Below are 27,262 nucleotides of genomic sequence, written 5' to 3'. Positions count from 1 at the left end.
CGAACTTATGTACATACAAGAAAAAAAAACAAAGAAAAGATTTTTTTTTAATTGTTTAGCCAAAAAAAAGGCCAAATGCAGTTTAAAGTACTTTATAATATTAATATTTTTACGAAAAATCTGCCAAATCGGTCAAAGTTTAAATTTCCTGTGGACGTTATGTGACGTTGAGAATTCAAATCAAAACGTTTAATTAATGCAGTCAATTAAGACAATTAACTAAAGTTAATTGCTTCCCAAGGCAGGTAAAAATGTCCATTAACAGATTAATAATTTAATCACAACAAAAACCAATTAATATTTATTTAAACAGCCTATTTACAATTACAAATTTATTTATAACATTTAAATGGTTTGTAAATATTTAATGTTTATTTATTGGACCGATAGGAAGTCAGTTATGTAAACACTTTGAAGATCTATTGCTGTTTTTATATGCAAAACTTATTACTAATAATTCTCGTTACTTATTTAGATTTTTTTATTACATTTGACTTCATCTTATTTCTTAGGAAAAATTTTTTTTTCTCCAATCAATTGAAAATAGTACAGTTTTCCAATTTTACAAAGGTGTATTTTTATTAACCGTGGCAAAATAATAGATCTGCCACCAAAGTGTTATTTGGCCTAATAAAAATAAAATAAAAATTCACAGCCTTATTAGAAATTTTCCCACTGTTTTCCAATCCAGACTAAGCCGTCTGGTACAGTTGGAATGAATAATTTATCCTCAAAGGAAATTGCTGGAAAATAGGAAGAAAGTAAATGCCAATCTCCATAAGGTCTTTTTCTTCTTGAATTCAATGATATTCCACTGATTAAATCTTCTTCCGTGGGATGGAAAATATACGATTTGTGTAATTACTCCTGAGAACAGTATAGAAAAAACGAAAGGAATTTGCATTAAAGGAGTATAATCAGTGCTATAAACGTTTCTTTGTTTGTATTTCTAATTACACGAACTAAACAGCAATTAGTAGTTTGTGTGCAAAAAGCTGGTGCTGTGCTAATCTATGATTAAATAAATATTTCACTCAGTAATATTTTGTATTATTGCAAAAACCCAAGTATTATTCTATTGTTCCCATTTTTGCAATTTTGATAATGATGATAAAAACAAGAATTGGTGTCAAGTTTGTGCCGAAATTGCCCAAAAAAAGGTCACAATTCGATAAGATTTGTTATCACAAGACCTTCCATATAAAAATCGCCTTTTTACCGAAAAAGTCAGTGGCGTGCGTGCGACTAACGGTAGAAACATTTCTAATTTAATGAAAATTACAGTTAAACCTCGTCAATAAATCACACGAACAATTTCTAATTAAAAACAATTCATTTTTACCGGCCGAAAAAAAATCCCCGAATGAGCATAAATTAAGATCGACGGTTAACGAAACCACACGAGTGTATCGTAATGTTTTTGTTTCGCCAGCGCCAACTACCTGTTGAACGGAAAAGATTTCAAAGTAGTTGTAGCTGGAGTGTGGATGTGGTGTAGATGTTTTCAAATTAACTGTTTGATAAACCGGGACGTTGATTTAAGTGACTTTTGTGCCTTTTTATCAGTGATAACCGCTTTTTTCCATACGGATTTTACCCATTACCTGGATTTGGCCACGACCACTTGATTGGTAAACCTACTTTTGACTTATTACTCGCTTTAACACGAAATTTGGCATTTTTACGGTGCGACAAATCAAATCAAGACAAGTTTTGATATATTGTACTCTACTATTAAACGGCTGTAAATTATTCATAACCTAAATTTGGGAGCGTCGAAAAATGATCATGTCCTCCATTTAGTCCGAAATTAATTTAACGAAAAATTGGTGTTTAATTTGTGCGATAATGCAGAATTGCATGGATGCTTGCTTTGCTTTGTAAACAAAAAATTATCAGCAAACACAAGCCGGTCCGAAACACAGTAGCGTAACGTTAGGCAAACAGGGGGGGTCAACGGACCCACCTCATATTTGAACAAATAATTAATTGTTAATTTTTTTCGAAAGTCCGGATTTTTTGCATATTTAGATAATAACAAAAGGCAAAAAGCCTGGACTCTGGTTATAAGTAAGGTAATTGGCAATGAATGCTGGGAATTTGACCACAAGAATATCGCCTTTGTAAAAAGGTCTAATTGTGGCCGTTATCTCCAACTATTTGTAGGAAGAGAGTACTCAACTTGGCTTAAAGTAAGTCATTTAGTAGCCGTCCTACTGTGTTTAGATGGTTTTTGAAAGTGGAAGCTTGTTAGAGAGGCATTTATTCAATACATTAACCAGTCGTAAACTTACTAAGTGACGTAGTTATTTTTCGAATTAAGGGCCTAAGTAGGGAAAATTATAGCCAGTCGTTCGCAAATAAACTCCTACACTTGGCACCTGGAAGCAATTAATTAGTTTCTAATTCGTAAAAAATCGGATCAACCGTTAATTCTCACGTAGGCATGACCTAGCCCGCGAGATGGCGCCAAATCGTTTGTGATTTTTGAATTCTGGGATGGTCCCAGCCAGCACGTGGGTGTGAAAAGAAAATAATTTCGCGATGGGTGTGTCTGCCGGAATTATCTAATTAATGGTTCAGGTTTGGTGGTAATGAAGTCGTGTTGAAAGCGATTTCGGCGGTTCAAAGAACTCGAAATTTTGCAATTTTTGGGCCAATTGGGCTATGATTCATTGCAGCGGTTTGTTTGTTGTTGTGCGTGAAAAACGGCGCACGTGACGTGAATTTTTTGGCGGGGACTGACCGCAGGTCCATTTTGACACGAGACGACAACCGCAAAGGTCATGCAGTATTCTTTGTTTTAATTTTTTTCAATAAACTGATTCAAAAGTCGCTGAAAACTCGCCTTCGACGAGAGATTTTGTGGCCTAATTAGTGCGCCGGCTTTTGTCATTTATGCGAAATTTATGAGGACAGTTTTATATTCTTGCAACTTTCTTAAGTTGCTTAATTAGCGGTTGGAAGCTGGACGATTTAATAAGGACTGGTATCTATTGGAAATGTAATGGAAAGAAGGAAGTTGACTCAAGCTGAGATGAGTCAACGACATTCCTGGGTAACATCTTTTATTGTTAGAGATATGGACACGAATGGACAAGTGTGAGCAAGCGATGAAAATTTTATTTTGTGAAGTGTTACCACACCTTGTGGTCAGGGAAATAAGAACATGGAAAAATAAACAAATAGATAAGACAGAAACGAAAACATGGAAAAAAAGACATAATAGAAAAAGAAAAGATTAAAATTAAATTAATTAAAAATTAAAAAAATTAAAAAGAAATGTAAGCAAAGACATACTATAAAAATGAAATTGTCAAAAAATGAAGGAAAAAAATACAAAGCAAAAAATAAAAAGGTTTTGAAATGGACATTAATTACTCACGTTTTCTACAGAAAAAAAATCCTAGAAAAAAATTTTAGAAAAGAATGTGAGAAAAGAAAAGAAAACGATGAAAACTCAGTTAAAAAAAAAATGAGACGTAAGTAAAGAAATACTATAAAAGAGAAATTGTCAAAAAATTAAGGAAAAGAAAATACAAACCAGTTTTAATTAAAACATTTGAAAAATATGAAAAAGTTACATTTTTTTACTCACATTTCCCAAATGAAGAAAAATAATCCTATAAACAATGAAGACTTGGCAAAAAAGACAAACAGCCAAAGGAGAATTAGTGCAGAATATCCTCTATACAAGAAGATTTTCCAGATTCATTGGAATTCAAAAAATTTAATTTTTGGAAGTCATTAGTTTTGGAATAGTTAAATCTGATAAATTTGACTTGACAGTTTTCGATTTTAAATGTGGTCTTGTCGATCAAATAATAAAATTAAATAATCGTCTGTGATTATTTTCATGATTTTGGTTGTACAGAAAACATGGAGGCCGCCCAGAAGTTTTTTTTGCGGAGCTTATACAAAGATGTGAAGATACATGAAATCACACGATGGAAAAGAAATTGCCAGCCAGTATGTGTGTATACGGTCGTTTACAAAATCAATGATAGGATTTCCGATTTAAGTGGAAATGAAATCTTCATTCCATTTCCAGATAATGAGGAAGATTAAAAAAAATTTTTCGTCATGTTACTGAAATGGTTTTTGGAATGCGTGTGGTTGAAAAAAAACTTAGTGATGATGGAGTCTACGTATCAATAAGCTATTCCCCGGTTCGTTGTGCATGCAATGTGCGGGATTTTGATATGGCTGCAGAGGAGCCCGTAATTACAGAGGTGTCTAGTCATTTTTCCACCATGAAGTTGTAATTTGGATAATTTCATAAATGACAACAAGGACTTTAAGTAAAAATATGTATAGTATCCGAGGAATGAACCGCAGAGGAAATGGAAAGTAAGGGAAATCGTGAGGAAATCGGAGGAAAAACAAAGATACTTCTCGACAGGCGATAAACTACAGTGAAATTTTTGTTTAAAAAAATTGTTACTGTGTTATTTTTTCAATTTGCAATAAATTTTTATAAATTACTGTTTTTTTTTCTTTTTCCCAGACTCAAAAATTTGATTTGTCGCTTTATTAGAAACATATTTATAAAGATTTTAAAATGAGATACAAGTAAATGCTTATCATAAATGTGAGCACTAAAAAATATGAACCTACTTTCCTTAAAATATGCAAACATTACTTAACTCCATCTAAATCACCTAAAAATGCACTTTATTTCCTCAAATCAGAGGAAATCAAGTCAAAAAAATATCATGACATTACTCAATAATGTTTTTAGACCGGAAATTGTGGCTTCCGAACTGGCAATTCTATTTGATTTCGCTGTTTCGGCGTTTTTGTGTCAATCGTAGTTTATCATCACCACCGCATTCCATCTAAAATTTTTCCCGATGTAAATCAGTCCTCCACGGCTGGTTATATCATAATAAACCGACTCTAGTCGTTCGTAATAACTTCCTCGATCCATTGTGTATTTTCTGGCGTGGAAGTAGCAGCTAGCGAACACCGCAAGTCTAGACGAACAACTGTTTTTGTTGTTACAGTGTTGGAGATCAGAATTTTACCTGGACATTACATAAGCCGAGTTTTACGCTAGAGCGCTTCTCTATCGATTGCATTTTCTTGTGTTTTGAGTCGACAGCAAAGTTAATTAATCGCCAATTCGGTTTTTAAAACAGGTTGGGAGTGACCTTTCGAGTCCTCCAAAATATTCTCCAGTGTGAGTCACTTGGGTCTACAAACCCATCGCAATTATTCATTTGCAAAAGAAGGATTTAATTATTGTATCCGCACGAACACTACTAGTTTTTGAAAAAGAAAGCGGAAATTTTTGGTGTGGAAATAATTAATTATTTTCGTCTAATTGGTATCAATTATCTCGGAGATGGGAACACAGTGTAAATGTGTGTCAGGTCTTCTAAAAGCGCTAATGCATCTGCGTTAGCATTAGAAAAGCAATTATGTTACGGACCATTATATCGTTGCCACTAACAACACTGTGTAATAATAATAAGGAGTTGCATTTCCTGCAAAACCAAGTTTTATGTAAATGTTGGTGGAAAAATTGCCCTCGACCTTCGTCGGTGTCTCCGTCGACCTTTCCCGGCCGGCGTGACAAATCCGTTAACCGTTAACCCCACGGGATGCCTAAAATTTCACGAATTTTTCGTGCGTCCTTTCATTTAACTGTGCATCATACACCTAGATATAATTGTGTCGCTATAAATTACGTGCCGTTATTCCGCAAGAAATTTCAGGCAAACGCCCACCTACCGCGCTCGCAACAAGTGATGTACCAAGCTCGGGAATTTCATACATTTAAGATATTACAATAATTAATACTATGCACCATAGCCTGTTTTGCCATATTTAGCAACACGTGCATATTTCATAGGCATTTTTCCAATCAACATCGGAAATATTCGCACCGTCAGTTTAAATATAACTACAAACATGCTTGGACTCGACGTAATTCTGATTTATAACGTGGTTTTCGAAAAAATCACGTAACATGAAACCTGTTTTTATTTTCAAAGATGCTTCTTTTGCGTGCGATTCGGACCATTTTCAATCTTTCTTTTTCGAGCATTCGGGGCCGCTTTGTCGATGCAAACCGCCAACGGAACGATATCAATCCAGTTCAACAAGGTTTTTGATAATTTTTGAGGAAATTTTGTTAAATTGTGCATTCAAATTGCTTTAGATTTGCAATTATGTTAGCCAGGGTTTACTAACTTAGAACATAATTAAATATATACAGTGTGTCTATAAATGAATGTAGGATCGTAGTAGGTATTGAAAGTTTGTTCAGAAATAAAGTAATTGAATGGGTCAAATTCCAATTCCAGGACCACCTGAGATCCCACACTCTTTGATAAACAAGAAAATTTTGAGCATGATACTTTTTGAAAATAAAAAAAACATAAACAAAAAATTAATTTATTTTTGTTTTATTATTGTTATTATTAAAATAGCTCAAGTTTGTAAAAAACTGTTAATGATCTCTTTTATCTAATAAATAAGCCTTTCAATCCATATCTGATTGAATGGAATTACCGCACATATCTAAACGTAATATTAGTAGTATTTTTGAACCATTTTGGCCCTTTTTCGGTCTGTTTTGAAATTTTGCAAAATAATTGCATTTTTGGAGAAAAACTTTGAAAATATGACACTAAACTAATGCCATTTTCGATCCTGTTACGTGATTTTTTTGGGTAATTTTTTATGAAAAAGGTTCTACCTATTATAACTTTTGAAGGTGTTAAAGTTATATCATTTTTGATCTAATTTTTTGAGCCTGATTCAGCGAAATTTTGCAATTTTATTTCAATAAACGCTCGAAAATGCAAAAAGTGCTTCTTTTTTAATAATTTTCGGTTAGCTTTCTTAAAGTTTCCAAATGAAAATGGGCTAAAATATCCAAAAAAGCAAAATAATTTCAATTTTACGATTTTTTGGTGATTTTTGAAAAATTTTGGGAAATAATTGGACTACGAAGTAAAACATTTTGTATAATTTTCAAACTTTTAAATACGTATTTATTTGAATGTGGAAGCAGTTTTCTACTCTCAAGTAATAATATCAAAGGAAAATGTATTATTTTTTTTACGAGAGGTCTTATTTATTTTCCTCGTTCTTTCTTCGTTCTCATTTTCTTTCCTTCTTTCCTTGTTTTGTTTTCACCTTGTTTATCACATTTATTCTTTCTCTCCTGAAAACTTCTCACTGAATTTTGCAAAATCTTTTGTTTGACTCGTCAGAAAAACGTTGTTTTGTTCATTCACGACATATTTTTTATCTTGGCTCATGTACAAAATAGAAAAAAATATTATATTTAATTCGTTGACTGCTCGGCTTATTTTGGATCAAATTCCTCAAAATAATCGGTTTCAGGTGAAACGTCGTTGAAAAGAAAAATACTGAGATCGTGCAGTTAAAGAGAGTAAAAATAACACCATTTTCGACAATTTTTTTCGTCGTATTTTCGACTAAATTTAGCGATATATTTGCTAGCTGAACAACACACATGCGAATACGCTTGATAATAAGATGAAATAATATAATCCTGACATAATTTGGTGTTTTTTTGTTCCATTTTAACAAAAATTCACCAAAAAAAAATGTGTTCTGAAGTGTTTCCGTGCTCGAAAAAGGCACAATAGCACTATTTTAACCAAAATCGTCATTTTTTTTTTTAAAAATTTTGACGAAAAGTGAAGAAAATAGCTCTAGTACAGTAATTGTGAATTAGTTGGGGTTCAAAAGTTGTCCCTGAAAAAAAGATTCGAGATTGTACAAATAGATAACATTCTTGGGCTTTATTTATAAGAGGTAAATAAACCTTTATGATGATGGACGCTATCTTTTTAAAGCGGGCGTTAATTACAGCCATTGTGGAGCCCATGAAAGAGTCACAGATTGTAAATCACAAAAAGAGTATACATTTTTCGAGAATTTGTCAAAGAAATCGACCGTCCGATTTGAATTATGGATCGATGCGTTAAAAAGCAAAATCCAATTTGTAGTTTATTTGCAAGTAGAGAAGGAAGAGCCGTGTCAGAAATTTATTGGTTCTCGGGCAGCGATAAGTCTTGTGCAGGCTTATCCTTAGCCATCTGCACCTCGTCATAGAATCAGCAAGGAGCAGAGTGACTTAGTGGTCGTAATGTGGAGCGGATGCCAACATGCTAAACCTGCTCTTATGGAGAAATGCGACCCACGTCTTTGGAAATTCTCTATAGATCCATCACACTCCGAGCTAATTGAAGTGTTGGTAACCTGGCTCAAAGACACGGTTCCCTCGATATTAAAAATTGGTTTTGGTCGTAATAAAGTCGGTTTTTGTCGTCCGTTAGCTTTTTGAATGGGACCGAGGCCCAGGAATGTAGTTGCGTGTCATATCTCCGGTGTTTGGATGAAGCTAGTCTAAGAAGAACTTCGGTCATCCTGATTCAGAGGCAGCTCCGCCGCCGGCTGAACAAGTCTCGAGGAGAACATGTGTGGTGTGCTCATAAAATTTATTCAAAATAGAATGTGATGGCTCCGACTTGGGATGGACGTCATTCGCAACCACTTGTCCTTGATTCGTTGTCCTTGGGCCACTTTGCTGTTTGTTGACGCGAGATTTTGGGACGTGGGCAACAATTTGCAATAACAGAACTGTTTGCTTTTGGCATTAGCACCGGCGTGGATGCACACGTGTTCGAAAGAACACTAAACAAACAATTGTCCTTTTTTTGGGGCCCGACACCTGTTTTATTGACTCTACAATTTTTTTGATTTTCCGCCCCACGCTTGTAAAAACTTAATCAACTACCGGAATGAGTCCGCGTTTCCAAATTAGGAATTGAATAATAATGAGCCGATAACTGGTAATTCTAGTGCGAAATCAAGACGAATTTTTCCGAAAGAGGCGCGCTCCTGACCTTGCGTTGAAATCAGGAAGAAGTTCGTTTTGAATACCAAACAAAAATTAATAGAACGAGGAAATGTGTGTTTTGTGGCACAGAACAAGCAAATATTTGAGTGTAAACAGTGTTCACAGTCGGGCAATTTTGGTGTTTAAATTCCTGCCATCAAGGTTGGTATCAGCGCTAATTCAAGGCCGCTGCGCTAATCAGAGGTGAAAGTTCGCGCGATAATGGGCAAACATCAGTTGATGAATTCGCAACTGCATATTCAATAATCAGCCGAGCGTAGCGGAAAAGCACTTTTGGCTTTTCGGGTCAAAGAACCCGCTTGAATTTTTCGTGTCGGGCACATTTCCCATCAATTTTCGGCTTGAGTATGAAAAAAGGACGAAGCGTTGGACATGACAAGGGAGGTGCAAGCGATGCAAACCGGCGATAAGCCGCATTTCGGACGAATTAATGCTTCATTTTTGACAGGCAAATCCCCTCTTAGTAATTTTTGAAAAATCCCCGACAGGAACGTGATAATTATAACGCCGAGGCTTGGCAGCCGACTACCAGTTCAAGATAACAAACTTGTCGGAAAACTGAGATTTTTCCCGGGGAGATTAAATTGTCGGCGCGGTTTTTCCATGTTGGCATTCCTTTCAGCCATGAGTTGGGAGTTGCGTTTGCCGGAAATGTCTCGAATGTGTAAAGTCATACGTTGCTTGTATTCAAATTATGGGATGGTGGTCATATACCACGAAATGGCTGATAAAATGGCTACCACGGCTGTAAATATTATCCCGTTATGGAGACTACACGGGTTTTCGGTTACATATTTCCAGAAAGTTTATTACGTGCCATGATAACGCATACTTTATGCCTCTCCAGCTACAGAGTGTTTGAGTTTTAACGGTGCTTCGCATTGTTATTTGCGCAAATACCACGATCTGGACTGGGCTGGGCCCGGACAGTACAGTCACCCAAAATGAAAATGACGTGCAGCCCTCACCGCAACTAGTGTCATAAATTATCAAAAATTCTTTGACAACAATAAATGCACTAAATGGCGTAAAACAACAACAATTTCGATCAGATCTTAAGAATTTCCAGCTAGTGTTTGCGAAATTTGTCAAAAATTATTGTTTTTAATTAATTTTTTAATTTTCAAACGCCGATTACGGCCAAACTAACAGTGCTAAGAGAAAACTGTTTTTTTCTATCGTAAAGAGTACCTCAAAATCTATAAGATAGGATCGGTTATTTGTTTTTGAGACACTTTTAAAATTGGTCGATTTTAAGGGTAAAAGGTGTTTAACTTTTTTTTTTATTTTTTTATTTTCTCATTTACGGCTAAACTATTCGAAAAAGTGGAACTATTTTAATCCTTACCGATGTAAAATGATCTGGGGAATCGATTGGCATCAAGAAAGTTGCCAAATTCCCAATAGTTTTTTAGTTATGAATTTTTTAAAATTTTACTAATTTTTGCATTTATCTGCAATTTTCTTAAAAACTATTAGTCGGAGAACAATAATTTTTTTTGAAAAAGATAGATAATTTAAAGAGCTTTCCAACGATAGTACACTTCATGGGGTTATCTTTAATAGTTCCGGAGTTATTGCTCGATAAATGTTCCGGGGTACCCGAAATCGACAAAAACTGCGACGAAAATTGAAAAAATCAAACATCAAAAAATCGAACATTTGGACTTTTTGTGGACTTTTAACAATTTTAGTGGGTTGTTAAGTCATGTAGAAGTCCATAAAAATTTGCTGGAGTTAGTTTAAAAAAAAATTTTTTTTTCACCTCTTTGAAGGTAAGTGTATTTATTTCTCAGGAAATTTGAGCAAAAAAATCAAAATTTTAAATCTCGTGAAAAGTTGGTATAATACAGAAAATGAACCGCTAAATCCAATGGAACAAACCGCATTGCTCTACAACTTTTAGTTTTTCAGTTATGAATTTTTTTATTGAATAAAATTTTCTACTATAAAATGGCTACCTTAATTTTAAGCAAATTTTTCTCAATAACGTCTAAACTATTCGAAAAAGTGGAACTATTTTGATCTTTACCTATGCAAAATGATCCGGGGAATCGATTGGCATCGAGAAAATTGCCAAATTCCCAATAGTTTTTTTGTTATGAATTTTTTAAAATTTTACCAATTCTTGCATTTATCTGCAATTTTCTCGAAAACCATTAGTCGGAGAACAATAATCTTTTTTGAAAAAAATAGATAATTCAAAGAGCTTTCCAACGATAATACACTTCATGGGGTTATCTTTAATAGTTCAGGAGTTATTGCTTGATACATGTTCCGGGGTACCCGAAATCGACCAAAATCGCGACAAAAATTGAAAAAATCAAACATCAAAAAATCGAACACATGGACTTTTTTCGACTTTTAACAACTCTAGAGGGTTGTAAAGGCACAGAAAAGTCCAAAAAACTATGATAAAACGAGTTAAAAAAAATTTTTTTGAAGGTAAGTGTAATAAGCAAAAAAATTCAAAATTTTAATACTCGTGAAAAGTTGGTATAATACAGAAAATACAGACAAGACTGTTTATTTGCATTGTACCTACAAGGGGCCAGGAAAAAATAGGACCAAAGTAATATTTGTCTCAAGTTATTAAAATCAATCCCAGACAACAAACAAGTCAGTTTTTTCTGAATTAAAATTTCAGTTAGTTTCCGACAGTTAAATGAAATGTGTTGTTGGTTGTACAATATCTGGTTGCCACATCAGCCTAGTTTACCGTCTCCAATTCGAGTTTATCTCTCATTAAGTAAATAATTATGGACGTAATAACCGAAAGGTTCTCGTTTCCTACATTCCTGATCGCATCGGGTGAATTTCCCAGCGTGTGTGAAGCAATTTCGCCGTCAGAAAAATCTAAACGAATCAATTATTTGATTTTTTGCATGAAATAAAATCATCACGATAATAAGCGGCCAACAGTGGTGATTATCAATAAAAATGGCTTTTTAATAAGCATAGTGAAATAGATTACATGTGATTATCGCCCTTGTTGCGTAAGATGAAAATAGATCAGGATTAGATAGAAATAAGCGGTTTCAACATCTCGCGTATTGTTCTTGTGGAACAAACACGGCTCCACCTACTGTCAAATAGTTGCGTAATTGTGCGACATGTTCGTTTGTTTCAATTGTCGGAAAACTTTCTAAAGGCCGATAAAATTTTCGAGTCATCTATCGATGAGGTTGTTCAACTTCAAAGCCAATATTTATGCAACGATCTGAAATCCTAATTAGTCTTCTTGCAGGCTGGCCAGCACGTGCCCTAAGCACACACCAATCGATCGCTAAACGTTTGGGTAAACCGGAAAGGTCAACATGTCCAAAGGAGGATTCTAGGAACGCAACATGTTCGACAACCTCATAACGCGAATCACGAGTCCTTCGTCGAGAAGGCGGTACACTTATCATTGTCCAGAAGTGCATTCTGATCCGGAAGATAACGAACCGGTGACGCCCCGAAAGCCCAGATTGCTGGAAAGGAGGAAAAAAGGCCGCCGACAGGAAAATGGACTGCGGCAGGCGAGGAGTCTCGGCCGCCTGGACGGACTCAAAGAGGTAGGCCCTAATTCTCCCAAACTAGCGGAAAAACTGGAAACTGCGCGTAATTAGAGTCTCGTCCGCATTTATACGCATTTCCCATTACCATTACAAATTTCGCACCGCGAGACAAACTAGTTTCTATAGAAATATGAAGTAAAATAAATAAAACATGATGGCGAGTTGTAACGTGGGATCTGCGGGATTTTATTTTCCAGAATGCCGCGAAATTTTTTCCAAATGATTTGAATTTATCACATTTTACCGAGACACTTTAATTGCGACAAAAAATACACTCCTACTTATGTGTTATTATGAGGCTGGCGTTTTCGAAAAGTCGCACTTTTAATAGATTCTGGCGCATTAAGTTCAGGATTCGCGATGATTTGCGGCCGTTTCGGCTAATTAATTCAAACGCCGGGCAAAACACGATTTTTATTGGCTCGCCTAATGGCCAAAGATGCCAATTTATGGCAGCGGGTCGCCAGTTTGGGACACTTTACCCGGACCATTAAATTTTAAGTGGATGCTGCTTGGCCATAAAATTACAGGAATCTGGATGTGTATTTGCTGACTCTAGTCGGTTTTTCCTGCTTTTGAACCAATTCTGTGAGATTGCTTCCGAACGAACGGTTGAAATTTCAGCCAAGCCCCTGAAATGGTCCGAGCTTTCACGATAATTAATAATTTCAATGAAATTGTGAAACGTGGAGCGGAGTTATCACGCCCCGAAATTTGCATCGCGTTTAGCACACAATCGGCTAACTGTGAGCGAAGCGCTGAAAAATCGCCAAAGAGATACAATGCAGCGATGTTTCCTTGTTAGATATCCTAACTATTCAGATGCATCACTCGTGATCAGATAACCGGCAACGAATTGCTGCCACTGCTGGAAAAATCCGCCTTTTTTCAAATACAGAAAATCTCACTAATTCCTGTGTACACGACCGTTTTAATCGCGGGTGACAGTTTTTGCCGCAATTAAAAGACGCGATTGCCGCTCTGAATAAGATCTCCTAGGTCAGTGAGTACAATACTACAAAGACAACAACCGTAAGAAATCAATTCGGTCACGAGTTTGATAGGAAAATTGTGATTTCATGGAAACGGAGATATTTAAATAATTGAAGTGATGAAGAGTGAGGTGGGTTGGTTCTTCAAAGGCGGGTAACAGTAAGCCGACCGAAGAATAGAAATGACCTACTAGTTGTGGTTCAACTCATTACTTATCAATCTTAATTCGTTTAGAAAATACGACAAAAAGGACCTATTTCTTGCGCGCTCTGGTATTTATAACATTTCTTCTTTCGGTTGGATAATCGGCGTGGCTTGTCATATCTCTTTTTGTTTCTTCGTACTACATGACCTCGATTTGCCCACCTTCGACATGCGTTTGTCTTCTCCACTCATGCATGATGACGGATCTAAGGCGCATTGGTGGCAAGTCAAGCCTTCCGAACACTTTTTGCCCCAATTGCAAGGGCAAGGCAATAAACTAAAGGAGTTCCTTTTTGCAGCAAAAATGACCCGACCCCGAAATTTCAAAATGATTATAGTACTGTTAAGTTTCTTTCAAAATACATTTTTTTAGAGCCGATAACATAAAATACTGACGAATGTTTTTTGAAGAGTATTTTTGAAAGTTTTTATTTAACTTGCTTTGTTGTCTGTCTGTCTGTTTCATATTTTTGAAGCCAAATTTGAGAGTTTCCGTTGTCCCAATGAACTGAAATTTTGCATACTTACGTAATCCGCGTGACAATGCAATCCTATGTGGTTAAATACCCCCTAAAGGGGTTAAATGATGTTAAAATGAGACCAGAAAGCAATAAATCAAAAAAAAAATGTTTTTTATTTTTTTATTCTAATTTATGGTAGTTTTGAAAATGGAAATCGGTAAGTAAATTGACTAGCAATATTACATTTTCATTTTTGTAACTGTTATTGTCCCGTCCGTTATCGCAAACATACAAGTTATTAAATTTTTCATTTTTTTTAAACATACAATGATTAATAATTATAACCTGTCTCAATAAATTTTTAGAGCTATTTTCACACACAAGATTTTTTTGTCCCGTCCGTCATGTGTAAACAAAAAGTAAATTAACCAGAAGTCGTTGCACATTGCCTTATTCTTTGGTTTTGTGGTTTCACAAATTTCAACGAAAAAAATGTGTCCCGTCCGTCATCAATTCGTAATTTGTAATAAACAATTTATACGAAGTTCCTATCACTTTTACTTATCCTGTTCGTAAAAACTGAACATAAAATTTAAAAATTTGTGCAAATGTCCCGTCCGTTAAGTTTGCGGAAATCTAGCAAGTGTTTGAAGAAATTCGCTCGATTGTCCTGATTTACGGCTTTCAATCGTAAAATTCGTTTTGCTCCCGTTGTAGGATCGCGTTAATCGTAAAAATGGGCATAACGAGCAGCCTGAGGCCACTTCAAAGCGCAATCCTACGTAATCTTATTAGTGCAGTCTTCTCCTCCGACACGATCAATCGCGAAAGATTTAGTAGGAGTGTATAACTGCTGTTGGGGCTTATAGTTGAACGCATCAAAGGCTTGTTTGCGTTCCAGCTCATTTATCCGATTCATTACACAGGCGCGATTTAGTAATTTTTTTTCTGCGACCTTTCACAATTCAAACTCTTATAACCGATTGACTTCTCTGGATAGTTAGCCACGTGTGAAAGGCCGCACGACATCCGACCTCGTTTGTCATTTTGTTTATTGTTGATACACTTAACGATTAGTTCGCTCGTGCCTTCGGAATGTTACATAACGGTTCCATCCCGATATAAAATACTTTGTAATGCCTTCCTTCGAGTTTTGTTTTTCATCGGCCTCGAAACGGGATTGCAATTTTCGAAAGTTCGGAGAAAAATGATTTGAAGAGCCGATAAAAGTTGCATCGTGCACTGAGCCATACTTCAACAGAAGTCAAAAAATAATCAAAACAAGCAATCGACAGGAAAATCCGCCTTATCGCACTTGTTATTTGAATTATTATCTGGTAGGTGCTCGTTGCAACTTTACATTCCCAGCATCTTATCATAATTTATCAGAATTTTATTTATGGAAGCGCACACGAGTCTTGGAATAATTTTAATTAAATTTAGTGCCATTGTTTCATGATTTATGGAGATTGTCACGTCGGAAAGTGGCGATAAAGCACTTTGTTGGTGGTAGTAACACTATACACCACAGTCGCTTGTTTAAACAATCAAGTGTTAAGCAGCACAGAAATGATAATTCCTGGCTGGGAAACGCCCCCCAATGATCCACATCCAATTAACAATTTTCCACTCCAACAATTATTCGCAAATCGTGACGCATATTAAAATTAATAAACCGGCCGCGCATAGGTGTGTTTTATTTATTGTTATTATTTTAAACGGCCGTATTTTTTTGAAATTCTCGATTGCAATATCGTGTATAGTCCCCTCTCGTAATCATTATTGCATAACAGTACCCGTTCTGCAAGGTTAATGGAAATTATCTGAAATATCTGACGCATGCCGCTCTTATTTTTGTAATAACGATTGAGCGCATTCCGGGCCTGAAAACCGCTCCACTTTTGTGACTAACAGTCTGAAAATTCGAATGACAATAGCACGTAGGCGTTCGATGGGATTTAATTGTAAAACTGATAATGGAAACAAAAAATTTTAACACGTTCGTAAATTTTCATGCTGACTTTATATTTCAGCTTGTTTTATGTTTCGGTGCTAAATTATCCGCAAAATAAGTGTCCCGACAAATGGGCTATAAATTTGGTCGGACGCTGGGGATTTTTATTTTCTCCGATCACTGATTGAAGAATACGTCACAAATCATTTGGTAATAAATGATTATAAAAATAAAGCCTAAACATGTTGTTTGGTGAAACCTTTCAATTTTTTATTTTCTCTATCGGCCATTTCGCCTAAAAGACGTAATTCTAGTTTTGTGGGAAGGGCGCAGAGCCGGTTTTTAGCGTCTCATTTGTTCCTGGAATGGGTATTTGACCAATAAAATATAAGTGTTCCCTCTCCTCCGTGTTTATCTACTCCACAAAAAATTGCAAAGTGTGTGTCATTGGTTGGTATCGCAGTTCGAACAGTCCCAACTATAAAACAGACCAATCACAAGGCTTCTAAAAATTCGGCAAAACAACAGTATTAATTGCTCAACCAATTGGAATTTCGCAGTTTCCTATGAATATTTGAATCATCGATTAAATAATAATTGCATACTTTAAATATCCTCTAAAAATTAAAAATTAAAGCCATATTTTAAGTGTTTTTTGTGAAAATTTTTAGTCACCAGAACATTGAAAAGGCCAACAAACACAACATAAATCACATCCTTATTTCGCTCTTTTAGAACCCAATATAATTACCAGATAAGGGCGAAGGTGGCACCTTTTTTATTGAAAAACGTATTATTTTGCAAAATTACTTTATAAACATCTCCGTATTGTATTATTTTTACTTTCTTCAATTCTTTGAGCACGTTTAAGTTGAAAACCCAGATTAACTAAACCGGGTCGAAAGATTAACCAATTTGTTAAAATAAAACCAAGTTTATCTTTGAAAAATATTTTTTTGAAGTTTCTTTTTTACAAAAAAAAAATATTTTGAAAAATTACATTATGAACACGTCCGAATTGTGTTATTTTTTCTTTCTTCAATTCACACGTTTAAGTTAAACTCGGATTAACTAAACCGGGTCGAAAGATTAACCAAATTGTTAAAATAGAACCAAGTTTATTTTTGAAAAAAGGGCTAAATTGGGTCAAAGTTTTAATTTTTGGTTTCTGAAGCAAAGGTCGGCGTTAAGGCCGGGTTATCGTCCGAACGGCCATGTAGAACGGAAGTTCATTACGAAGTTAACTTTGACACAATGCGTGCACACACTGTAACGATTCCACGCGATGATATTATCAGGAAGTGCTCGGATTACCAGCAAACGACAAGGACGTCGATATGGACAATCTGCGAGTTAAAAAGCGAAACAACCATTGACTTTCCCATGTGCTGTTGATACTTATTTCAAACCAGTAACAATTTTATTTTTTGTATTATGCATGGCTGACTTTGTATCCGCCATTTAACTCTGAATAAAGTAGCAGTTTTTGGAATTTGGCGAAATTTGCGTCTGCGACCACTTTCATTGTTCTTGCACTTCCGATTGCTGTATTGGCGCACTACTAACACATTTTTACTTTCATCAGTAACATATTGTTCAAGTTAACAGTCTGTTTAACTCGAATGGTTTACTTTCAGTCGGTGGAATATTCATTTTTATCCAAATTTAACCCACTTTAATTACGAATTCAAAAAAGTGTGTTACACTCTTAGCACGTATTGTCCAGACGCTGTGCTTGTTAACACTTTATTTAAACGGCAATTATATGCAAAGTTCAATTGTGTTGTAAAAATCGTCGACACTTTCCAAATCGAGTGGGCAATTATTTCGAGCAATTTGTCTTGTCCTGAAGATGTCTAGAAAAGCCGGAACGTTGTTGCATTGGAATGTCGGACCTTCTAGGGATCGCGATGCTCTTGTCTCAAAACAATGGGAGCTTTGAGCCAATTTTATGTTTATGTAATCGCTACGGGAATTTTTTGCACGGAAATAGACCAAGTTCCCAGCTTTGTGATGGGAAAGGTTTTTCCATATCGCTCTACTTCACTATTAAAAATCGCGCAGTGATTGGAATTTATTAGTGTTTGTTATTGGTGTTTTTATAACATGTAATAACGTCATTTTACTTTTTATTGGCTATTTTATTGGTGCCATTGAAGGCCTAAGCGACTTGCTAATATATGGTACGAGTTTGTTCCTCGGTATGTGCTATAAGAAAGTCATTCCTGTTAATAATTTCAAACACTGTTCCGTTTAATTACAATTATAAAAAATTAAATTCTCCGGATTAGAAGGGAAAGTGATTCTTCGAAACCACGAACAATTCTGTGGTCCAGTGACGTGAATTAAGTAATTAGAGATGCTCTCAAAATTTCAATAATTTTACGTGAACGATGCGCAATTTGTAGTTTTTCTCGCCAATTAGTGAAGAATTCCACGTAACTAATTACATAAATTTAGTGACAGTTCACGCGTTTCGATTGACCCATTTATGAGCCGCTGAAAATATTTAACTCTCGAATACAGTTAGCGTTTTATGTAATTCTTCATCTCACGCCGAGTCGATTAATTAGCAGCGTAATTAATTCCCCGACCTTTACCCAATTAAAAATTGATCAGAGATTCGGTGAAAAGTATCGTCTTTGAACGGCACATGTGTGGGTACTTTCTAATTCAATATTTTTTCAAAGAAATGAAATTGTATAGGCACTGCGATGTTTATAGCGAATTCCAAGCATTGCTTTCCTAGTACAGTTATTAACGAGACGAGGCAAAAATGTCAAATTACCTTTCTCTTCGCTTAATCACCGGTTGACTTTGCACGGCACGTAAGGGCAATTTTCGGGACACCCTTTCGATTTTTCAAAACGGCACGTCCAGTGGGTTTGTGCATATTTCAGGGTCGTAAACAGCACCTGCTTTTGTGAGGCTTTCCCACGATTTCACTGAATTTTCGGCCGTAAAGTTGTGGAAAAATCGTTATTGCACACGGGTTTATTGCCGGCTTGTTACTTATCTAATTTAGCATTTTTGAAATTAGGCACGGCAATAAAATTCACTTTACTGTATATTGCGGCGTTGGTTCATTACCACAACCGTTAGATATTCACACTTGTGCCGTCACAATTTTTTGGAAAGTTTCTAATAAAGCAACAACTTCTGGGACAATGTCTCGTCAAAACAATGCACAATTTGATTACCGCAATCCATCCGCATAATAGCTACTTTGCCATTTATGAGCCGATATTGAAACGCCGATTCACACTATTAGCTTATTAAAATTTTCCAATCGGAATAAAACTTCACGGCCAATTTCCCCACGCCATTATTCCTCTAAATTAGCTTTTCTCTACACTGTACTAAAATCAGGCAGGTGTATGCTTGATTGATCGTCATAATATGGCTCAAATTTAGAAAGTTTCCGCATAAAACTAGCCGTAATTTTAAGGTAATGAACCTTTCACTTTCCAAAATAGGCAAAAAGCTGGGCCTTGTGCTAGAGTTTGGTGGAACTGGAATAATGCAATCCATCAGAGTGGTTGTCGGAAGAGCGCGTCTTTCCAGTTTGGATATTTATTGCGCTATCATTAAGCTCTCCCGATTCGATATGCTTTATTAGTGTAATAATTAGTTGCAACATGTCATAAATTACGCGAATTTGTTCTACTTTAGCAAATACTGCCTTAATAGTGTATTCCCTTTTGCAGAAGCCAAATCGAGCAAAAATCAAAATAATTACATCATATATCTAGTAAATACTCCAATTATTTATTTTTTCATTACTCGAAACTAGTCTGGAGACGCTAGGCGGCCATGTTTCTTAGAATTTGCATCGTGTATGCGCCTTTTTCTTATAGCTCATTTTTCCTATGAATATTAATGAGCCGTTATTACTAAATTGAATTTGTTCTCATCAACTACGAGCCAACCTAAAAATAAACTTCATTCATTAAGCCTCCCCTATCATTTATTTCTTGCACGAGTTATTATCAAACAAAACGAACACGAAAACAGTGTGAATAGTTTCAATTAGTTCGGCAATTAACCGAGCCATTTCTTATCTTTTCCCATATAGCAGAACAAGCGCTGGCTAATTTTCAACAAAACCGCTTCAATTTGTCAACAATGTGATACGTAACGGCCTGACCTTGCTATTTTTGCACGGCCGAAAAGAACTCTACACGCGTTTGCCTCTGGTGACAACGCCTGATTTATACCGGAAATGCAATAGTTGTAAAACATACCGATTAATATGTGCTCATTTATACCCGACATAGGCGGAAACGCAACCGGAGAGTTATTATCGCAAGCAATTAGATCGATAATGCAGATCACTGCACCAATTTGCCCGAGAAAAACCACCACACAACTTAATTTGTTTTTGTAGCAATTATACCATTATTAGATCTAAGGTCATATTTACATGCTATTAAACCAATTAATCACTGACGATGACCAAGCACTCTGGAAAAATATATAAAAACTGTTAAATTTTATAGCACCTTTTGTGTTTTCGATTTATGCGCTGGATAAATTAGTGCTATCCAGCAACAACAAGAGAAGAAAAACGAAACCTGTTGCAATATTCACACAATTTTGAGCTGTCAGGTGCTGCTTATTTTACACTTTCTTTTATTGTGTACAACATGTCTTTTCATTGTTCGATTCTTTTGTAATGTACGTGTTGTTAACAATGCAAATAAGTCACTTAACGCGCTTGCAAGTGTAATTTCACGAAAAAGAAAGGTTCACAACTGCAGCGATTTCATTCATTTCAAACCGCTCACGAGTTTTTTGCTTTCCTTGATCCCAAAACTTCTACTTTTTTCGAAATTTTAAAGAAACCTCACCAAATACCAAAAAAATATTCGAAACTCGGGTAGTTAATGGTATTTTGCGTTTTTTGAGTACGTATATTTTGGAATTCTAAAAAAAATATTTTGAAATATTTTTCTTGTTTCTGGAAGATTAGAAAATGTAAATCCGTAAATAAATCGATTAGTAATATATTTTTTATACTTGTAACTTTTCCTGTCCCGTCCGTTATCGCAAACATACAAATTGTATTTTTAACTACCACTGTCTAATTTTAATATTGTTGAAGTCTTTAATAATTAAAACCTGTCTGGATAAATTTTTTAGAGCTATTTTCACACAAAAGATTTTTTTGTCCCGTCCGTCAATTAATTTACAAAAAGTAAATTAATCAGAAGTCGTTGCACATTGTTTTATTCTTTGGTTCTGTGGTTTTAAAAGTTTCAACAGGTTCCACCTTTAACTTCAAAAATAGTTGTCATTAGTGCCTTTTTAATTAACAGAATTCTTCTTCAATTTGTGATCTGTTATTAAATTTTACAAAAAAAAACAATATTTTTTTTGCCAGTACCAGGATTCGAACCTCCCACACAAATGAACATGTTAGCTACAATTTTAAAAAATTCTGAAAACGCCCACGCGCCACCATCTCCTTTTTCTTTAATGAAAAAATTAATTGCTAATAAACTACCATAAACCACACAGTGGTTCCCAACAAGTGGGTTAATAAAAATTTCTGAAGAAAAGGTGCGTACACCTTTTAGAAAAATGATATAAGAGTTTTTCACTCGTGTGATCATGATGAAATATTGCTAAACCATTCTCTATAACAATAAAAATGTGAGGTTTCTTTGTGTCCCGTCCGTCATCAATTTGTATTTCTTTTTTCTGCTCATATTTCAAATGATATACTAAGAATTTTTTGGCACTTGTATGTGACTTTTTGACTTCAAAAAAGGTTTTTGACTAGATTTTTTTCAAAAATCTAATATGTATCCGGAAGAAGTTGTCGCTGCAGCTACAGCTCGTGTAAATACCAAGATTTTTTTTGCTTTTCTTGACTCCAAAATTTCTGGAATTCTTCGACAATGAGTTCCTTGACTGTATGTGAACCTTGACTTCTACTCCTTTGTCATTAGATGTTTTTTGGCCCCCAACCCAAGTGAACCTGATACCCTGATCGTAGTCATCGCAGTTTTGTCGTGTGTAAAAATCAGCAGGTGTTTGCACATCCACTTGTTTACGAAATTCATACAAGTACCAGCGGTTGGTAACCGTGTGGGCGATTTTATGCGGCACAAAAGACACATCTCTAAAAACCATTAACGTACTCGTTTTATTAGCTAAAGTGACCATTACGACTTACTTTGTAGCTAGTGCTCTAATAAACACTCAATTCTATTGCGTTTACCACACGGCTAATCAACAACCAGTTTAATTTCAACCGGTTAAGGTGCGATTTTTTCCCCCGTGATTCGGTCAGGCTTCAAAAATAGGGCCAGAAGCAGGCGATGCGTGTCGTAATCCCTTCTTTTTCACTTATATCGGAGATAGAGAAGAAAAGAGATAAGATTATAGCGTAACGGGCCGGAGGATTGAAGCACGCATTCCTGCGAGATAGGAAATCACCGTCGACTTGGATTTATTATTATGGGTGTGATACTCGCTCTTGTGCGTTTAACATACTGAGGTATTTACTGAAGGATTAAATCAGTGCATCAGGGTTGGTTTGTCGGAATTCTTATGTAATTGGAGAGGGTGGTGGCTTCAAATCGAGATAACTCTAATGTTACCAGCATAAAGGCGATTTATTTGCCACATTTTTGCCAAAAGCGACGAGCTGAGGACGCCCAGGGAGAAGAAACATGACTGTCTAGCAAACGGCGTGAAGGGTACTAATATAGTTATTTCTCACCGAAAGAATAATCTTGAACATGGACGCAACTAACAGCGTAATAATTCTAAATGTGCGGACCCACCACAGTGAAAAAAAGATTGGCCGCGGCCGGGTGCGAACCTGCGATTTTTGGGTTGTTTGGTCGGAATCAGCGAGCGTAACGGGCAAAAGCGCCCGTAATTAATAAAAGGAACAATATATTCCGAAGGCGGAACAGCGCTGCACATGTGCCGTTAAGGTCCCGTTGCATGTAATAACACTTATCTGCGCGTATAACGAAAGTAAATTGGTTCGTTGTCTAGGAAAAACGTATAGTGATCCCTCTTGGTGTAATTAATTTGCGTGTGTATCGCATAAAAATCGGTAATTACGTAACTAAGCTCGACGCAAGTAATCAATTGTGGTTTAGATTGGCTCGCGCGTAAAAATGGCAAATTCCTTGCAATCCACCTTGCATGTTATGCAAAATTCCATTGCATAACACCAAGTTCGCTATTGTACGGACAGATTGGCCTAGGCTCTGGCGAATAGTTTCATTAATCGCCAACTTGTGGCTAGATTCCGGAAAATTTTGCCATTCCGTGTGGCAGTTATTAACCGAGCTTTCTCCCGTTTCATTTCGGGATTTATGCCGCCATTGTCACATAAATGGAACTAATGCCAACTATCTACGTTAAATTATTTGCGAACGAATTACGGCGATGGTTGCGTTTTGTGTTCTTGTTGCTATAAGTGCCATTATGGGATTAACAAAATCCGAAAGACTTGATTTTTTATGTCAAAACTTTTTTACAAATTTTCCGCAATAATTCAGTTTTTGCTGAATAAACGCTTAAAAAACGTAAATTTGGTGATTTTTTCGTTCTAATTTAATAAAAATCGGAAGAAAGACTTGATTTTTGGTCTAAAAGCGTCTTTAAATCCTCAGAACTTGCAAAAATAATGTCATTTTTGATATAATTGTGTGGTTTATTGGCTTACTTTGTAAGAAATTTTGCTGAATAAACACTTAGAAAAGGTAAATTTTTGGACATTTTCGCCCAAATCTGGCGATTTTTTCGTTCTAGATAAATACCTGCCATTAGGAAGTGGAAAAATGGCATAGCGTGCTCGAATTTTAACACCACTTTTTGTGGACAATCATTACAATTAGTTTTAAACTGTTAAACTAATGCGACAATAATTGAAAGGCACAAAACTGGGCAAAATAGATTTACGGTCCTCTAGCACTGCAATTATCCCAAACTTTGCCGAATAATTATAGGAGAAAACATCAAAGCAACAAACAACTAGGAGTTGGTTGTGACAAAGAAAATGAGGGGTCTGATCCAAATATTCTGACGAAAATCATTCATCTTGTTTTGTTGAGGTTGACAAGATTAAATTTTGACGCGTCTGATGGAGGACCACACTAGGCTTATTGTTTCCTTTCACATTCCTCCAAAGCCAGATTTGAATTTTTAATTCTGAGAGCGCACGTTACATAACTCGCTTACAAAATTATTTTCAATTAACAAACGGACGGGACACTGCATACATTTTCAGTTTCAGTTTTTACGAACAGTATCAGTAAACCTACATTTTTAAAGGTGAAAATACGAGCAGGGAAAATTACCAATTGATGACGGACGGGACAAAAAATCTTGCGTGTGAAAATAGCTCTAAAAAATTTATTCAAACAGGTTTTAATTATTAAAAACTTTAATAATATTAAAATTGGACAATGGAAATTAAAAATTCTTAATAAGAACAACATTGTATGTTTGCGATAACGGACGGGACAACAAAAGTTATAAAGATAAAAAGTAATCAATTTACCGATTCCAATTTTCTAAACTACCAGAAACTAGAAAAATTACTAAAATCATTTTGAAATTTCGGGGTCAGGTTGCATTTTTTTGGAACGGCTGTTAATATTTTTCTGGATTTTTTGTGGTGTTTTATGTTTTGCTCCTTGCCCATAATTTGAGTCGTGATGCTTCGCCGGTATTTTCCCCATATCTTAGATAAGCCAAATGACACGGCGTGATAGGTCTTTGCTCGTCTTCATTTTCTCGTTTAAAGTTTATTTTGAAATGTTGATTACGTATCTCATATTTTTGAAGGGAAGTAAACACTTGAATCTGGGTTAGTCATTACCGCTTTAACGACGATATAAAAAGTCTCGTCTGCTCGTTGTTGCCCATAATTACACTCCCCCAAAAACTAATGAACCCTTCTTAATGAGGGTCCGAGAGAAATATGTAGTTTCCAGAATTGTGAATTCAGGTGACTCTATGGTAGAGTTAATTGCTTTGCGGCTCAAACTGTGTTTACGTCGAACAAAATCGGTAGCCGCAAGCGAGATTTTCTATTTATGTTCCTGAAAACTTTCACGTATTTGACAAATACACGTCACGCGTTTACTCTCTAGAAACACGTAATTACCCGGTTCAATTAGAGACGACTAATTAAAAATTAACGCCGGATTTTCGAAGAATCCCAGCATGCCATGACGAAATCACTTGTCTTGGACTAGACATTTTTTACAAAAATTGGGACGCGTTTAAAACCCGTGCCTCAGCACCTTCTCGGAACGTTGGTACCCGTTGATTACCCCCAGGTTTTCAGCAGCAGGTATAAGGTGGATCGAAAACGCTAATAAAATCACGAGAACTAGCCGATGAACATTTCTAGTTTCCAGTTATGTCCGCGCGTTCATATCGAACTTTTTGCCAACAAACAGACGATCCGATCACTAAAACATCTCCTTATTTGTCAGCTTGTAACTTGTGATTTACGCCAGGTCTTACAAATGGTGCTTTATCGGACGGAGAGGAACCAAAGATTTGGTGGTTTTGTCCCCACAATGGACATTCCACAGTCTCATCTTTATGCATTTCTGTCTAGGTTCATTTGAATCGTCGACTATCAATAACAGACGACACTAAAAGTCTTTAATAACGTATTCAAATTTTTTTCATTCCGTAAACCGGCCAGTATAAATACTTTTAATTGCCTGACATTATCGTTGTATGGCTAACAATTTTAATGCGATTGCGGGCATAATTGTGAATAATCGGCTTTCCATTGAATGGAAACTAACGGTTTTATTAATTTTCGGACTTAACCACGGTTGTGTAATAAAATGGCTAGACCTAACATTGTACGGACGCACCATGTCTACAACAACTACCAGTATAGTTAACCGACTTTTTATGTGAAAATACAAGAAAAACAAAAAAGTTGATTCGATGTTGAAGTCGTTATATGAAACAGAGCTAGGCCTTGAGACGACTACTTAAGCTTCTTAAAAAATAACACTGCACAGGCCGCAGTTAATTACATCTGAGACGAGATATTTTAATCATTATTATGGTACAAGCCAGAGTACCAATTTTCTAATTTGACTTTTGAGCCCGCGGTCACCAGGCGATAATTATTGCTATTGCCACCTCTGGAGAGCTGGAAAATGAGGCCGTGATACAAAACTACATCAATTGGGAAAATTAATTAATTGTGGTAAAAGTTATTTATTTATTTGTTTATTTGAAAAAATGACGCAACGAGACGTCCAACGAGGTCAAAACCGTAAATTTTACGTTAATTACTGATTTGCAAGTTTAAAAAGCAAGGTTTTTGTAGTATTGTCACGAAACTATTATTTTTTTTTATAAATTTTTAATTTTATCTCTGAGTGGATGACACACGCTTGTCACCACTTGGACTCATTTCCGTTGTAATTATCTCCAAAATGTCAATACCTAAATGCTCGACCGATTTCAATTATTAATCTCTCGCCTCCATTGTGTCTATCATTTTCAAATGTCAAGCCTAGAGAAAGTAAATCTTGGAGTGTCTTATTAGTAGCATCATCGCCGAAGAAACTTAATTAAGATACAGATGCTTGGCACGGTGAGCTTGCACTTTGAGTGCTTTTCCTTGTCCCGAAATAAAAAAGCGCTATCACTTCATAGCATTTCTCATTCGACTTATGTAAGCTATTCAGACACGAGGCCGTTTCCGGAAAATGGGTCACATGGCTGTAATTTTTCATCAGTGACCTAAAAGGCACTTACTTATCATGGTCAAAAGTACGCTTATCTCAAGCTGTCAGAAATTCCTCGAACGAACCACCCGTTGAGGCCGGATTTGGCCTTAATGTGGCGCCACGTGACCACGATTTGTAAAAAAATCCATTCATAAAAGTGACCGGAAATTGTGTTTTTACCTGGAAATATTTATTTAACGCTGGGTGATTTACAATTCTATTGTCAATGCAACAAGGTTGGCGGTAATTGTGGCCAATTTTGTAAATCTTCGGATTTTTATGTGACCTTTGATTAGTTGGCGTAATCGCACGTTGGGTAAGGTATTGGCCAAGTGACACAATTTTTTATGTCGATTGTACAGAAAATTCAATTCTAAGCGGGTTATCTTGAGCCGAATTTATATAATTTAAAAGTAGACCACTTCAGATTTTTTAAGTGGTAA

At 35.8% G+C, this 27,262-nt stretch overlaps 1 protein-coding gene across 3 annotated transcripts in view; it reads left to right on the top strand.

Annotated features, from left to right (window-relative positions):
* The first annotated feature begins 1,259 nt into the window (after positions 1-1,259).
* LOC662860 (rho GTPase-activating protein 20) overlaps positions 1,260-27,262 on the top strand; it is a 34,415-nt gene continuing 8,412 nt past the window's right edge. For 2 of the 3 annotated variants that reach the window (XM_064357621.1, XM_968936.4), the window contains exons 1-2: positions 1,260-1,631; positions 12,153-12,462. In XM_064357621.1, the coding sequence (XP_064213691.1) occupies positions 12,253-12,462 (210 nt within the window). In that variant the 5' untranslated portion in view covers positions 1,260-1,631; positions 12,153-12,252. Of the gene's footprint in view, positions 1,632-12,141; positions 12,463-27,262 lie in introns of all 3 variants that reach the window. The other variant, XM_008199220.3, reaches the window with a different exon arrangement.

The sequence above is a fragment of the Tribolium castaneum genome, chromosome 6, assembly GCF_031307605.1.
Source record: "Tribolium castaneum strain GA2 chromosome 6, icTriCast1.1, whole genome shotgun sequence".
Classification (NCBI taxonomy): domain Eukaryota; kingdom Metazoa; phylum Arthropoda; class Insecta; order Coleoptera; family Tenebrionidae; genus Tribolium; species Tribolium castaneum.
The sequence above is the reverse complement of the archived record's forward strand: the minus strand, read 5'-3'. Positions and strand labels throughout refer to the sequence as shown.